This window comes from Trachypithecus francoisi, unplaced genomic scaffold (assembly GCF_009764315.1).
Source record: "Trachypithecus francoisi isolate TF-2019V2 unplaced genomic scaffold, Tfra_2.0 Lachesis_group17, whole genome shotgun sequence".
NCBI lineage: Eukaryota > Metazoa > Chordata > Mammalia > Primates > Cercopithecidae > Trachypithecus > Trachypithecus francoisi.
In genome coordinates, this window is record NW_022681462.1 from 53,232,019 (window position 1) to 53,248,247 (window position 16,229).

At 42.4% G+C, this 16,229-nt stretch overlaps 1 protein-coding gene across 4 annotated transcripts in view; it reads right to left on the minus strand.

Moving 5' to 3' along the window:
- ACYP2 (acylphosphatase 2) overlaps positions 1 to 13,475 on the minus strand; it is a 205,053-nt gene extending 191,578 nt beyond the window's left edge. For 2 of the 4 annotated variants that reach the window (XR_004428298.1, XM_033175711.1), the window contains exon 1: positions 12,983 to 13,469. Coding sequence is in view for 2 of the 4 variants with exons in the window: in XM_033175711.1 (XP_033031602.1) it covers positions 12,983 to 13,124 (142 nt within the window). In the remaining 2 variants the exon portion in view is untranslated. Of the gene's footprint in view, positions 1 to 4,893; positions 5,017 to 12,982 lie in introns of those variants that run through there. The other 2 variants (XM_033175712.1, XM_033175713.1) reach the window with 2 other exon arrangements.
- Between the last annotated feature and the right edge of the window lie 2,754 nt (positions 13,476 to 16,229).

Genomic DNA, 16,229 nt, shown 5'->3' on the forward strand with positions numbered 1-16,229 from the left:
CCAGTGATACAAAACACATTAAATGATGAACTATTCTTGATTAGGGATCTGTCCATCAAAGAAGATAGACTTCTTATATTTATTAAACCACTCAATCTAACAAAGAAAAACCAGTGCATGCTTCATTTTGGCTAATGTGTGGCACTTTCAAAACCACTCTATTTTTTACCAGTTGCATACAATTCATCCCTCTGTGGGATCTCAAAATTCTAGAACTTATCCACTCATTTATGTATGAATAACTGGACAAAAGGGAAGCACTTTATAAAACACTTACTTGAAGATTTGGTGGATGCTGCAAAAGAAAATGGATTCAACTGAATCCCCAAATCATAATGACAGATTAGGAGCAATCAAAGCTTCTAAAGTGAATTTCAAGATGTCACTAACAAAGTTTGTTTTTTCCATTCAGTCTGATGCATTTTAGTGGAAAACTTAGATGAGTTGATTGGCCGTGAGATATGGCAATGATGAAAACTTCAATTTAAAAATGTGTCATTTGTCTGCATTGGCTTTCCTTCTAGCTGATGAAATTCCAGGACCTTTTTATTTTTATTTTTATTTTGAGACAGAGTCTCGTTCTGTCGCCCAGGCTAGCGTGCAGTGGTGTGGTGCGATCTCGGCTCACTGCAACCTCCGCCTCCCAGGTTCAAGCGATTCTCCTGCCTCAGCCTCCAGAGTAACTGGGACTACAGGCACAAACCACCACACCCAGCTAATTTTTTTGTATTTTTGTAATTTTTGTATTTTTAGTAGAGATGGGGTTTCACCGTGTTAGCCAGGATGGTGTCAATCTCCTGACCTCATGATCCATCCAACTTGGCCTCCCAAAGTGCTGGGATTACAGGCCTGAGTCACCGCCCCAGCCCAGCTTTTAAAGGATTGAATCTGCATTTGCCTGAAGAAACCAGCAAAGTTACTGACTGGTTTAAAAACAATTATGTTCATGGCAGGATTAGAAGACATATAACGGTGTTGTTGTTTGATTACAAATATCGTCTGCACTAAATTTGTAATCTGCATATGAGTGCATGCAGAATGAATTTTCACGTATGCAAAACATAGAAGCATAGCACTGAAGATGGAAAACCTTAATAGGGGATGCTCACGTCAGTGTATATCAAATCATGGAAGAATTTCAAAAAGAGCAGTGCCCTGTAGAATATGGATGTAAATGTATTTTCCAAAAAGAGCCAAGTCCTTAAAAAAAAAAAAAAGCTATTCATCATAATGGAAGACTCCAAAATATAGGTAACGATTGTGAAAAGTTGGCCAATTCTTATGTACTATCTCTGTGCAACTGCCTGTAATCTATCACTGTAACATAGTTTTTTTGTATGTCAAATTTTCTTTTTTTTTTTAGATGAAGTTTCACTCTTGTCACCCAGGATGAAGTGCAGTTGCATGATCTTGGCTCACTGCAACCTCCACCTCCTGGATTCAAGTGATTCTCCTGCCTCAGCCTCCTGAGTAGCTGGGATTACAAGCACACACACACCACCACGCCTGGCTAATTTTTTGCATTTTTAGTAGAGACAGGGTTTTGCCATGTTGGGCAGGCTAGTCTCAAACTCCTGACTTCAGGTGATCCACCCGCCTAGGCCTCCCAAAGTGCTAGATTATAGGCATGACCCACTGCACCCGGCCAGAGGTATAAACTTTGTAAAGGTTTTTAGAGTTCTAATTTGTTTTAGGCTTTTTTTTTTTTTTTTTTTTGGCAAATTTGACCCTACAAGTGTATCACCGTAATGCTGACTTAGTAACTATTGTGTATGTATGTAAAAATGTTGAAACTTCCTTAATAAATAAAGAGATGTCCTTTTTGTATATGTACATTTGTGAAAGATAAAATTTCTTGACATCCTGGCTTTTTGAATGACTGCATATACAGTGGTGATCCATCACAACTTTTGATCAATCTCATCAAAGACTTAGGTTATCCATCAAGGTATGTCAGATGACCAGTTACAAAACTGGTTGCACACAATTACCAACCATGGTGATACGCATTTATACATTTTGCTTTTTGACCTACTTCCTTATGAATATAGTTCATCTGCTTGTAACTATTACACCTATGTGACTGTCATCAGTATACCGCAGTATGTACAGTCACAAAAATACATATGTTATTATTATCTATCTTCTTGTGCAAACTGGCTTATGAAGTTTCTATTATGTTTGTATATGTTTCTCAAATAAATCTCCTTTTTATTTATTTATTTTTTTTGAGACGGAGTCTCACTCTGTCACTCAGGCTGGAGGGCAGTGGTGCAATCTCGGCTCACTGCAACCTCCACCTCCCAGGTTCAAGCGATTCTCCTGCCTCAGCCTCCCGAGTAGCTGGGATTACAGGAGCCTGCCACCGCTTCCAGCTAATTTTTTGTATTTTTAGTGGAGACAGGGTTTCACCATGTTGGCCAGGCTGGTCACAAACTCCTGACCTCAAGTTATCTGCTCGCCTTGGCCTCCCAAAGTGCTGGGATTACAGGTGTGAACCACCGGACCCGGCCAAAAATTAGTATTTTAAATACTCTTTGAATGATTTTTTCTAGATTATATTTTTGGGATTTTGATCTTTCAAAACTGTGATTTGGGGGATTTTAGACTTTAGGAATTTTGATGTTTTAGAATTTCAACATGCAAGATTATGGCATTTGCAATTGTATCTTTCAGGATTATGGCCCAAACACACATAGAATATGCATTATAAAGACATAGAAACCACAAGAGTTGGTCGGGCGCTGTGGCTCACGTCTGTAATCCCAGCACTTTAGGAAGCCAAGGCAGGCAGATCATGAGGTCAGGAGATCGAGACCATCCTGGCTAATGCGGTGAAACCCCATTTCTACCAAAAATACAAAAAATTAGCCAGGCGTGGTGGTGAGTGCCTGTAGTCCCAGCTGCTCAGGAGGCTGAGGCAGGAGAATGGCATGAACCCAGGAGGCAGAGCTTGCAGTGAGCCGAGATTACGCCACTACACTCCAACCTGGGCAACAGAGCGAGACTCCATCTAAAAATAATAATAATAATAATTTTAAAAACCTACAAGACTTTAAAAATAAATGGTTAAATTGGTTGTTTTATAGAATATACAGGACTTGGGGCTGGAAACTGGAGCAGGATATGGTGGCTGTTGCTTTTAATTACCAGCTTTTCTATACTATTTGAGTTTTTTAAAAATCCATGTGCATATCTTTATTTGATTTATATTTTCAAAGTTTTAAATTTAAAAGCATTTGGGGCAGGGTATGGTGGCTCATGCCTGTAATCCCAGCACTTTGGAAAGACAAGGCAGATGAATCACTTGAGTCCAGAGTTCAAGACTAGCCTGGGCAACATGGGGAAACCCCATCTCTACAAAAACTATGAATACAAAACTTAGCTGGGCATGATAGCACTTGCCTCTAGTTAGCACATGCCTCTTAGATAGCACATGTGCTTAGATAGCACATGATAACATATGCCTCTAGTCCCAGGTATTAGGGAGGATAGAGTCAGGGAGGATCAGTTGAGCCTGCAGTGAGCTGTGATCACACTGCTGCACTCTAGCCTGGGTGACAGAGCAAGACTCTGTTTCAAAAAATAAACAAAAGCATTTTTAACTATGAATGGTAATGATACACACATGGATTTATTAAATCTTAAAACAGTGGAGCTACAGGATGTCATTTAAGATTGAGGCATAATTTTAGGTTAAATTCATACTTCTTGACGAACTGGGTGGGTAATAAAAGTGTTACCCATTGCTTAAGGCAGTGATAGATGGAAATAAACAAGGCTGAAATAAATCATATATAAAAGATTCAATATGGGCCAGTCATGGTGGCTCATGCCTGTAAACCCAGCACTTTGGGAGGCCGAGACAGGTGGATCACCTGAGGTCAGGAGTTCAAGACCAGCCTGACCAACATGAAGAAACCCCATCTCTACTAAAAATACAAAAAATTAGCTGGGCGTGGTGGCAAATGCCTGTAATCCCAGCTACGCAGGAGGCTGAGGCAGGAGAATCGCTTGAACCTGGTAGGTGGAGGTTGCAGTGAGCCAATATCGCACCATTGAACTCCAGCCTGGGCAATAAGAATGAAACTCTGTCTCAAAAAAAAAAAAAAAAAAAGATTCAATATGAACTTAACAGAAATTTAGGTGGTTTTGGTTATGGATCCAATGTTTTGAGGGAGAGGTCATGGACACAAGATCACAATCTTTTTGTAATGTGTCCTTTTGTGTCACTACTTGGGAAAAAAACATCAAATGTAATAATTGTTTAGAATTTTATTTAATATATGAGCAACTGTGACAGGCATATATCCCAAATCCATTCTCCCATTCTTCCTTTCTAACAGAACTCTGATTTTACTTGGGGCAGCAATGTGCCAGTTGATGTTTCCCAGACTTCCTTATAGTGGGGATGGCCAATGAAATGTAAGCCAAGTCACTGGTTGGGACTTTCAAGGTGGCTCTTCAACAGGGGCTGACTTGGCCAGGCGTGGTGGTTTCTCCATGTTAGGGTATTGCACTGGTACCCTTTCTTCTAATCGTGGTGTGAATATTATGATTGGAGCTAAGCACCAACCTTGAAACCTTAAGGGAGAGGCCAAGGACATCAGAGACATTGGCCCTGACTTCCCTGAGGCACTTTAACATGCCAGGAGACAGAGGAAGAAGTGGGGAATGGGGGAATGAGGTGGGGAATGGGAAACAACTGGTAAAGGGAAGGAGGGGTGATGGAAATGTTCTGGAATTAATGCTAATGCTGCAAAACATTGTGAATATACTAAAAACTACTGTGTATTTAGTGTTACGTAAATTATATCTCAATTTTGTTAATGCCACACACACACACACACAAAAGGAAAGCAGAAAACAGAACTATGATGTAGTCCTTCCTACCTCTATTTGTAGAACAAGAGCAGTCATTCTCCAATTTTGCTTACCATACAACCTCCCTGACTTTTTCCTATCACTCCATACCAAAACAACTGCAGTGAAGATCCTCTCGAAGTACTGCCAGTAGAACTAAATGACTGAGATCTCTCTAGATTTTATAACTTATTTCTGCAGGAGAAAGCATCTTTCTCTCTAGCAGAAATTCCTTCTGTGAGGAGGAGTACCGTTAGTGTGTCATTCCTGGCTACTTTCTACCCTGCCCTTGTCACAGGGACAAGCAGTGACTCATCTACTGGGTAAATTTAGAAGGAGAAACATGCATAGCCCAGGCATGTCCTCTTCCTCCTCTTGCTGGAAGCAAGTTACCTACGGGGATCATACTTCTGGCTCTGCCCTAGAGCAGCCTCCCTGTGCCTGGAGTTGGGGGTGGCCAGTGTTTAATTCTGTAGTACAGGTCATTATAAAGTCCACTTACCTGCAGATAGACACCACATTCCTAAAACTCTGCTTTACTCTTTGTCTTCCTTGTCAGTAACTCACACAATGAAGAGAGGTGTTATTTGTTGGACCCCTCGAACTACAATCCTTATTTTAAAGCTTTGGGAGGAATGTATGTCAAGGAGCCTCAAGACTTCTAGCCCATTAACTCTGCAAGGCAGTGAACCATGCAGGAATCAACTGCTCGAAGTTTCATATGCCACCTGGAATCTTCCCAGAATCTTTCTGAAAGTCCTGATTCCTAGTATGAAGTAATAGACATCTACATAGAAAGAAAAGGTGGACGTGTAGACACTTTTCTGCACTTTATCAGTGTTGGCTGGAACACAGCCCTCCTGGGACAGGGCTTCTGTAGGAGATTTACCTATGGGCTTTTGTGGCCTCCCCATACTTTTTCCACCTCACTTGCTGAACAGAAGGAAAGCTGATATGACACATGCAGGTTTTTCACAGACACACTGCTCTGGAAACTGGGCCAGACATCAGCCCCTTTGGTGATAAAAGACTCCAGCACAATATGCTGCTCAGTCAAGGTCCAGTCCACTACAACTGTACCTCACTTTGTAGAAAGGGGTGTCAGTGAGAAACCCTGAGGGGGAATGTTTGCAAAGTAAATCATACTTCGAATTGACAAACAAACACTGATATTTAAAGAAACCTGTGATGAGTTTTAAATGTCAGCACCTTTTCAGGTAAAATCATATTTTTTATATTGTAACCTACCATTTCATCCTGGGATCTGACTGCAGTGTCAATTTTGAATGTAGGAAGTGATCTATATGCTGCCTTACAAAGCAGCCCTTAATGGCTGTAAATATCTTTAATTGTTACAAAGCTTTCCTTATGTGGAATAAAATTCTGCCTTACTTAACCTTTTGCCATCAGTCCAGGGTCTGTTCCCTGGAGCCATACACCATGGCATCTTTCAAACAGTTAAAACAGCCATCACACTACTATTTATTCTCCAAGCCAACTATCCCCAAGCACTTCAATTTAATTCAGTTCACTTTTAAAGGCCCCACTAGAGGCATAGCCCCATAGGAGATATGAAAACAAGCCACCAGCCTGACCTTCAAAATATTGTCATTATTTTCTAGTGAGAGACACAAGTGTACACAGATAACTGTAGCTGAAAGCAGAATGATGAAAAGGAAAAACACGAAGTGTAACAACTATAAATAAAATGCTATAGGAACAAAGACAGGAGAGGGAATTAGAGTTAACCATATTTATGTTTCTTGATTTTAATGGTGTACTTATATTTTCAACCTCTAAAACACAGCTTTTCCATTTACTTGTCTACATAAGAAAAAATGTGTACATCTAAATCATACATTATCTGACAAAGTCATTTAATAATTCATCCCAGTTTTCATTTTAAGCAATATTTAACAAATATGATATTCATCTCAGTGATAGCAGTAGGAGACAGGCAAATTCCCTAGGTAGACAGGGATGGGTCTCCAGTGAAACCTGACCTTCAAGTGAAACCTGAAACTGAGTTTCCAGTTCCAGGTGCAGTCCACAACCAGAGCAAGAACTTTCTCGATGTCTTTTAGCCAACTGAATGGTGCTTTTTCCAAGCCTACCCATGGAACAATTAGCATACACTCCATTCTGAGCCCATAAAAACCCCAGACTCAGCCTCACAGATGGCTATCCACTTTCAGGCCCCCTCTTACACAGAGGCCTACCCACTTCAGGTCCCCTCTCTTTATTGAGAGTTTTTCTGTCACTCAGTAAAATTCTTCTCTGCCTTGTTCACTCTCCAGTGTCCATGTACCTCATTCCTCTTGGTCATGGGACAAGAGTGAATGGCAGGCACAAAAAGAGCTGTAACATATGCTCTTGCTCGCCAAGCTATGGGAGTGAAAAAAACCACAGGGTGCCAACTCCCCCATTTGCTGAGCTGCAGGCAGCAGGACCCAATGAGTTGTGACATGCTGTCATTCACTGAAGCTGCAAGCAGCAGAAATGAACGAGAGCTGTAACACTTTCTGGAGGCTCAGACCTCAGGACTCCCCAAGCAAAAGCTGTAACACCCCTTGGAGCTCTGTGGTGGCTGGCATCTCCAAGTTATTGGGCACTGCCACATCCCCCTCATCCAGACACCAGCACCCAAGGTAGAAGCAGTCACGGCACTCCTGGACCAGCTGCGAGCTGACCGCAGAGCCAAGGCAAGCACAGGATCTGGACCAGTAGCACAAGCTGAGCACAGCCTGCTGGGCCAAGTGGGCAGACTAAGCCCAGTGGGCCCAAGCAAAGCCTGGGCAGAGGCATCACTGGCCGCAAAGATTTCTGGCTGGCGAAACGGCACTGAAAGAATTCTATGTCATCAGTACTCAAATAAGCTACTCTTATTCTAAAAAACTGAGTCAAAATAAAAATTCTAAGCACATGTAAACCAACAGATTACCACAATACATTTCTAGGAGTGTCATTAGTATTCCCCTGAGAGCTGGTAAAGAATCAAAGCATCTATACACAGCATAATCAATTTCCCTTTCAAATGTTCAGATTATATTATTCCAGATATAAATGTAATGAAACATCTATAGAAACATTATAAACCAGGCCATAGTTATAAACACTCTAAAAGCACAGGGGGCTCAGTCCCCAGTTCTCTTAACCCTCTCCCAAAGCCCTCGATGCAAGAGAAGTTGGTGGGGAAAAAAACATGGAGCTCCTTGAGAATATGAAGATTTTTAAAGTAGAAGATGAAAAGAGAGAGAGAGAAAAAAAGAGTAACTTTAGAGTGGAGAAACCAGACAAACACTATCACAGCCAGGTGATCAAGGTTAACATCAACAGTGATAAGTCAGATTGACAGTATATACCTTTGATAGGTTTGACAAGAGCAGCACTTTACCTCTGTGGTCTTCCTCCCAATATCCCATAACCCCAGTCTTGTCATAACAAAAATATCAGACAAATCCCAATTGGGGAGCGTTCTAGAAGTACTTGACCTCAAAGTACTCCTTAAAACGGCCAACATCATTGACAACAAGGTAAGTCTAAGAGAATGTCACAGCCTCAAGGAGCCTAAGGAGCCAAGGGGGCTAAACGTATCCTGGATGGGATCCTGGAACAGAAAAAAAGACATTAGGTAAAAACTAAGGAAACCTTGAATAAAGTAAGGACTTTAGTTCATAACAATGTATTTGTATTGGCTTAAACCAGTTATATGGTCCCTATACTAACAACACATCATTTTCAGTTGGAAAACATTTTCTGTGATAAACTCAAGTAAGCCAATTTAATTCATTGATCAATTTTCCATATAGGAAAGTTAAAACATTTTCCATTTTTTCCATGTTCACTTTAACGTCATTGAAACCATTTTCACTAGAAATAGTTTTCACTCAAATATTTTAATGATGACTTTATCAATCCATATTTTGTCCATAATAAATGTTCCCAATTATAGGTTCTTCCACTGCAAATTTACTTTCATAGCTATTATTTCTTTTTCTTTTTTTTTTTTTTTTTTTTTTTTTGAGATGGAGTCTTGCTCTGTCGCCCAGGCTGGAGTGCAGTGGCGTGATCTCGGCTCACTGCAAGCTCCGCCTCCCGGGCCCACGCCATTCTCCTGCCTCAGCCTCCCAAGTAGCTGGGACCACAGGCGCCCGCCACCGTACCCGGCTAATTTTTTGTATTTTTAGTAGAGACAGGGTTTCACCGTGTTAGCCAGGATGGTCTCGATCTCCTGACCTTGTGATCCGCCCGCCTCAGCCTCCCAAAGTGCTGGGATTACAGGCGTGAGCCACCACGCCCGGCTCATAGCTATTATTTCTAACAAGCCAGTTTTCACTAAAATGTTATTATTTCATACTTTATTTTATTTTATTGTTTCTTCAGAGACAGTCTCACTCTGTTGCCCAGGCTGGTGGCCCATGCCTATAAGGCCAGAACTTTGGGAGGCGGAGGTGGGAGGCTTGCTTGAGGCCAGGAGTTCAAAACCAGCCTAGTCAACATAGTGAGACTCTATCTCTACCAAAGAAAAATTAAAAAGTTAGCTGGGCATGGTGACTCATGCCTGTAGTCCCAGCTACTCAGGAGGAGGATGAGGCAGGAAGATCATGTGAGTCCAGGAGCTCAAGGCTGCAGTGAGCTATGATCTTGCCTGGGCAACAGTGAGACCCTGTCAAAAGGAAAAAAAAAAAAAAAAAAAGGCTATCAAGGTTCAAATCCCAGCCCCACCTCTTAATTTGTATAACTGAGAAAGAAGTTACTATCCCATGCCTCAATGTCTCCATCTGTTAAATGAGAAAAACCACTGCAGTTACAGAGATGAAGATTAAATGAGACAACATATGTAAAATGTTGAGTACAGAGCCTGGCACATTCTAAATTGTCAGGGAATGTCAGTGTAGATGTGTGTAAATATGTGATGGTGAATTTGTACTACATACTATGCCTTGATCAATACTAGGCATGTACTCTCTTCCATTTAACATACTATAAACTATAGGAATTACTGCCCTAAAGTTGACTTTTTAAACCCCACTATTTATGTATAGTACATTTCTCTTTTCCATATTTTTACTGTTGGTCCAAATTGATTATATACCATGTTACCACTATGTGCACAAAAGTAGAATTGTATAGTTAACAGATATATATAATGTAATAGCAGAAAACATCATATAATGGGAAAGCACAAGTTCTAAAGTCAGAGAGATGACAAAATTTAATTTTGTCAATTAAGGGCTTGTCCAACTTACTGAATCTCTGTGCACCTGTTGTGTCCTTGTTGAAACAGGAATAAGACATGCAACTCACAAAATTGTGATGATTAAGTAAACAACAGTGAAATGTTCAGCACAAAGAACACCCACAATAAATGTCACACATTCACACACACACACACACACACACACACACACAGACTCCTTAACTACTGCCACTTCTCTCTAGTGGACCATTCTGTTAGGTGATCTTTGCCTTCACTTTTGTATTTTACATTATGTGCTTTGGTGACTTATTGTGGCAGTTTTCAAAGCAGGATACCATACCCCTGGGTGCACTCAAAGGCTTTACAAAGAGCACAGATCCATGCATAATGTTCAGGGAATCAATTTCCAGATGTTCAACTTCCACATACATTCTTTCCTAAAACTGACCTGAGACTCCTTTCCTATCTCCCTTTGCACAATCACCCCTTGAAAGAAAGGTCTCCTATTATCCTAAGTGAAGTAACTCAGGAATGGAAAACCAAACATTCTATGTTCTCACTCATAAATGGGAGCTAAGCTATGAGGATGCAAAGGCATAAGAATGATACAATGGACTCTGGGGACTCAGGGGGAAAGGGTAGGAGGGGGTGAGGGATAAAAGGCTACACACTGAGTACAGTGTACACTGCTTGGGTGATGGCTGCACCAAAATCTCAGAAATTACCACTAATGAACTTACTCATGTAATCAAATACCACCTGTTCTCCAAAGACCTATTGGAAATAAAAATAAAATTAAATTTAAAAAAGAAAGATCTCTTTACAGAAGGCACACTTTTACCCATTCTTAATCTTACCCTGGTACACTGCACCAAAGTGTAAAAACCTCTAGAGTACCAAATACAAGGATAATTCAACTCTTCCTCTGACCAAGGTTAAATAAATACTCCCAGCCTTCTCATTAATAATAAATTTCTGGCTGAGTACAGTGGCTCACGCTGTAATCCCAGCACTTTGGGAGGCCAAGTGCAGAAGGATCGCTTGAAGCCAGTATTTCGAGACTTGCCTGGGCAACAGAGACGCTTTCTCTACATAAAATAATTTAAAAATCAGCCATGCACGGTGGCGCGGGCCTATAGTCCCAGCTGCTTAGAAGGTTGAGGCAGAAGATTGCTTGAGCCCAGGAGTTCCAGGCTGCAGTGAGCTATGATTGTGCCACTCAACTTTCTCCAGCCTGGGTGACAGAGCAAGACTCCCTCTCTTAAAAAAATAGAATTAAAAAAATAAACTTCTAACACAAATTTACCTTTAAATTTTAATAACGTTTATCATACTTTTTATATTATTTTCATCTAGTGTTCTAATAATAATTTCAATAATAATTCAATCCAGACAAAAAATTTAATACTTGGAGCTGTTGAATACAATGACTACTAAATTTCTCTTCAAAGAATCAGTATGTCAGTATGCTCGGTTCGTTGCGCTCTATTTTAAAGTCTAGCTTTCTCGTTCTCCTCACCCCTAGTTTCAGTAAACAACCTTTTCCACCAGTTTTAATCAGTAGTTCACATCTATTCCCCTGGTCACCTGCTCCATCTTAAGTCACCCCTGGTCACCTGCTCCGTCCTGAGTCACCTGTGGTCACCTGCTCTGACCTGAATCATCCTGAGTCACCTGTTCCGTAACCACCCTTCCTGCCAAACTACCCATCCCGCCACTCCAGCTCGTACCCCTGCTCTTTAAAACAGCCAATCGGAATTAGCTTAGACTGTGCGGTCCAACCCTAGCCAGTAGGAGAAAGACACAGCAGTAAGGGCTACCTGAGTCAGGAATAAGAACTTCCCCTTCCCCTCCCCTGTTCAGGTGTGCTCTTGCCATTGTTCCATCTGCCAGTCGCACCCTTCCATAGAAGTAAAATTGCCTTGCTGAAAAAATTATTTGAGTTTTTGCACCAAGGAACAAGCATTTGTTTCTAACAAAGCCTTATTGTCAAAGGAAATTAAGAAAAAGCATTATACTTATTCATACATATGCATATATATATATACACACACACATAGCAGAAAAGTGTGATAGGGTGAGCAAAGAAAAAAAACCCTCAAGCAAAACAATGGGGTAATTCTGTGGCAGAAGTGGAAGGAAAATCAAAGTCAAAGAGGAAAAGAAATGAGTAAAATTTCCCATTGTTGAAGAGTTTTATTTCAAATTAAGATGGTGGATATTAAATCATTACCATATTTACATTCCATTGAATAAATTTCAGAGTGACTTAATATTTTCATTTATAAATATCAATATTTTCAATAAGCCAGACGTTACAAACTTTGCAACTACTTAAACTTGGGATGAAACAAAAATTAGGTAACAATTTAATTCTTTTAAGAGCTACAGAGGGGTCTAAAAAAAGGTTTGACCTCTGAAAAGGTAACCTTAAACCATCTAAGCGTCCTTCCTAAAACCCAAGTCAAGACCAGGTAGCTTCAGTGGCAAGCAACGAGACCACTAGTTCAAAGATCCTCTTCTTTTCCTACCCAACTTCAACCTTTCCCTCTGTGCCGCTTACTCCCGCACCCGGCAGCCGCCCCCTTCTGATCCTCAGCAAATCCCTCTCCACTTCTCTCCCTATCGCCACTTCCCTCCCCATCGCCACTTCCCTCCCCATTCCCCTACTTCCCTCCCATTCCCCTACTTCCCTCCCCATTCCCCTACTTCCCTCCCCATTCCCCTACTTCCGCCCGTCCAAGTCCTCGGGCGCATGCGCGTTTCGTCTCCTTCCCCATCGCCGCTGCTGTGTCATGGCTGAGCGGAAGTCCCAGCCACAACGCGAAAAGGCATACTTTAGGTGGGAGGCGCTTCTCACAGCTTTCTCCCCTTCCTCCCATCACCTTTTTGATCTCCCCCTGTAGCGGGGCCTCCTACCCTGCACTCTCCCGAACACCTCGTAGTCCACGGATTTGAGTGGCCCGGCGGTAGACATGGCTGCGGCGAGCCCTCTGTTGAGGAGCCGGAGTGGGGCTCGGGGCGCGGCGACTGCGGCGACCGCGAGAGGGAGGGGACACATGGGACCGCTTGGCGCACCCCGCGCCTGTCACCGATCCCGGACGCTAACGCGCCGGGGTCACGCGTCGGAAGCGGCAAATGAGACTGCGGGGCCTGGGAGCGAGGGCCGCCGGGGACGCCAGGAGGGAAGAGGTCACTGGGCCCCAGGAATCCTAGGCCTCCTTTCTCTGCCTCTCTTCCCGGACTGGGCAGGATGCTCTCTCCACAGCGCTCCCTACCATTTAATTGATCAAGGTACTCTGTTCTCAAAGTTAGTAAATAAAACCCGGATGCTGTGCCCAAAAAAAGAGTTGCTTCCCCCAGCTTTATTAAAGTGTAATTGACAAAAGTTGGGTATATTTGTGGTGTACAAGGTGATGTTTTGACATATGTATGCATTGTGAAATGATTACATCAATGGAATTAACATATCCATTGCACCATTTTTTCATGAAGAGAACATTTAAGATCTACTCATCAATTTTTAAGGACACAATACATTAACTACAGTCACCATGTTACACATCAGATCTTCAGAACTTCCTGTTCACACTAACTGAAACTTCGTACCCTTTGACCAATATCTGCCCATTTCCAAACCCTTTCATCCCCCATGCCAGGTCCCCCGCCCCACTCCATCCCGGCAAGATTTGCTTTTGAAATCAAGGGCTTGCTGGTTTAGTGTTTTGAGAGTTAGTAAATTATTTATGAAATGTTTAGATGACTACCAAATCCGGCGATATTGAGCCAGCTTTTAAGATAAGGTCTGCAACATCTTGAACTCTTCTGTAGAGTCAGGAAATAGTTGAGCCTGAACTCATATTCTAAATGGATTGTGATATTTTTCTGGGATAAGAAACTTTTAAAAAATATGAAGTCTTTTATTCTAATGGAAACAGACAAAAGAAAAACACTGTAGTCATCTTGTCTGCTGTTCAGTCATACAGTTTTTTGTGTGGGGGGGGTTGTTTTTTGTTTTTTGTTTTTTTTTTTTTGTTGTTGTTGTTGTTGAGGCAGAGTCTCGCTCTGTCGCCCGGACTGGAGTGCAGTGGCCGGATCTCAGCTCACTGCAAGCTCCGCCTCCCGGGTTTACGCCATTCTCCTGCCTCAGCCTCCCGAGTAGCTGGGACTACAGGCGCCCGCCACCTCGCCCGGCTAGTTTTTGTGTTTTTAGTAGAGACGGGGTTTCACCGTGTTAGCCAGGATGGTCTCGATCTCCTGACCTCGTGATCCGCCCGTCTCGGCCTCCCAAAGTGCTGGGATTACAGGCTTGAGCCACCGCGCCCGGCCTGTTGTTTTGCGACGGAGTTTCGCTCTTGTCGCCCAGAGTGGAGTACAGTGGCGCGCACTGGGCTCACTGCAACCTCCACCTCCCGGGTTCAAGATATTCTCCTGCCTCAGCCTTCCAAATAGCTGGGATTACAGGCAAGCACCACCTCACCCAGCTGATTTTTGTATTTTTAGTAGAGATGGGGTTTCACCATGTTGTCCAGGCTGGTCTCAAACTCCTGACCTCAGGTGATCCACCTGCCTTGGCCTCCCAAAGTGCTGGGATTACAGGTGTGAGCCACCGCACCCAATTTTTTTTTTTTTTTTTAATGGTCTTGATTATTCTTAGCAACATCCCAATTGCCTAGAAGGTTAAGGCTGAATTTTATTTCCTGGTGAGCTATTATAAAGTTTTAATATAAAATCATCCACCACTCCAAGGGATCTGGATACAGCTATTGATAATCTGCCACCTTCTAGAATTCCAAATCTGTTTACTTGTGAGAATTTGCATTTCTGTATTTGTTGGCCTCAATACCTTTACATATTTCTCTGCATCTGGCCACACAGTTAAAATAATCCACTGCAATCTGATTCAATATACTGTGCCAATTCTATTAGAGAACACCAAAAATCACCTAAAACTTGGTTAGAATATGGTTAAATCATTTTTAAGGTAAAATGTATTCCAGAAATGCTAATGCAGTTAATTTATGTAGTGAAGGTCTTGGTTTACTGCAGAGACCTCACAACTTACCTCTTCCATCTCCCAGTTCATTGCATGCAGACTCTAGAATCAACATAAATTTTAAGTTATTCTTCTTAATACGTTCAAAATAGAACCTAAGATCTTCAGCCTCCACTACCTGCTTATGCAAATCCTGCATTTAAACTATAGTCAAGACACTCTCGGTTATTCCGCTCTCTCAACAGGTTTAAAACAAAGAACCTCTTCTCTTGGATCTACTGTATCTGCAATACCTCCCCCTTCTCCAATATCTTCCTCAATCCCACTCAGTCACCTCTGCGAGTGGTGAGTGGTTACCAGATTTTATCCTAGTTATTTAGTGTGCCTTCCCCACTAGTACAGTCAGTCATCCATATTAGCGGGTTCTGCATCCATAGATTCAACCAACCTCAAACAGAATTTTTTTTTTTTTTTTTTTTAAGTATCTTGACCAGCATGGTGGTTCACACCTGTAATCCTAACACGTTGGGAGGCCGAGGCTGGCGAATAGCTTGAGCCCAGGAGTTAGAGACCAACCTGGACGATACAGTGAAGCCCCGCCTCTATAAAAAGTACAAAAATTAGCTGGGTGTGGTGGCCTGTGCCTGTAGTCCCAGCTACTTGGGAGGCTGAGGTGGGAGTAGGATCACTTTTGCCCAGGAGGCAGAGGTTGCAGTGAGCTGAGATGGGGCCACTGCGCTCCAGCCTGGGTGATAGAGCGAGACTCTGTCTCAAAAAAAAGAAAAAAAAGGCATCTCTACTGAACACTTGCAGACTCTTTTTTCTTGTCATCATTTCCTGAACAATACAATATAATAGCATTTACATCTCATTAGGTATTATAAGTAGTCTAGAGATGACTTAAAATATACAAGACAGGCTGGGCGCGGTGGCTCAAGCCTGTAATCCCAGCACTTTGGGAGGCCGAGACGGGCGGATCACAAGGTCAGGAGATCGAGACCATCCTGGCTAACATGGTGAAACCCCGTCTCTACTAAAAAATACAAAAAACTAGCCGGGCGAGGTGGCGGGCGCCTGTAGTCCCGGCTACTCGGGAGGCTGAGGCAGGAGAATGGTGGGAATCCGGGAGGCCGAGCTTGCAGTGAGCTGAGATCCGGCCACTGCACTCCA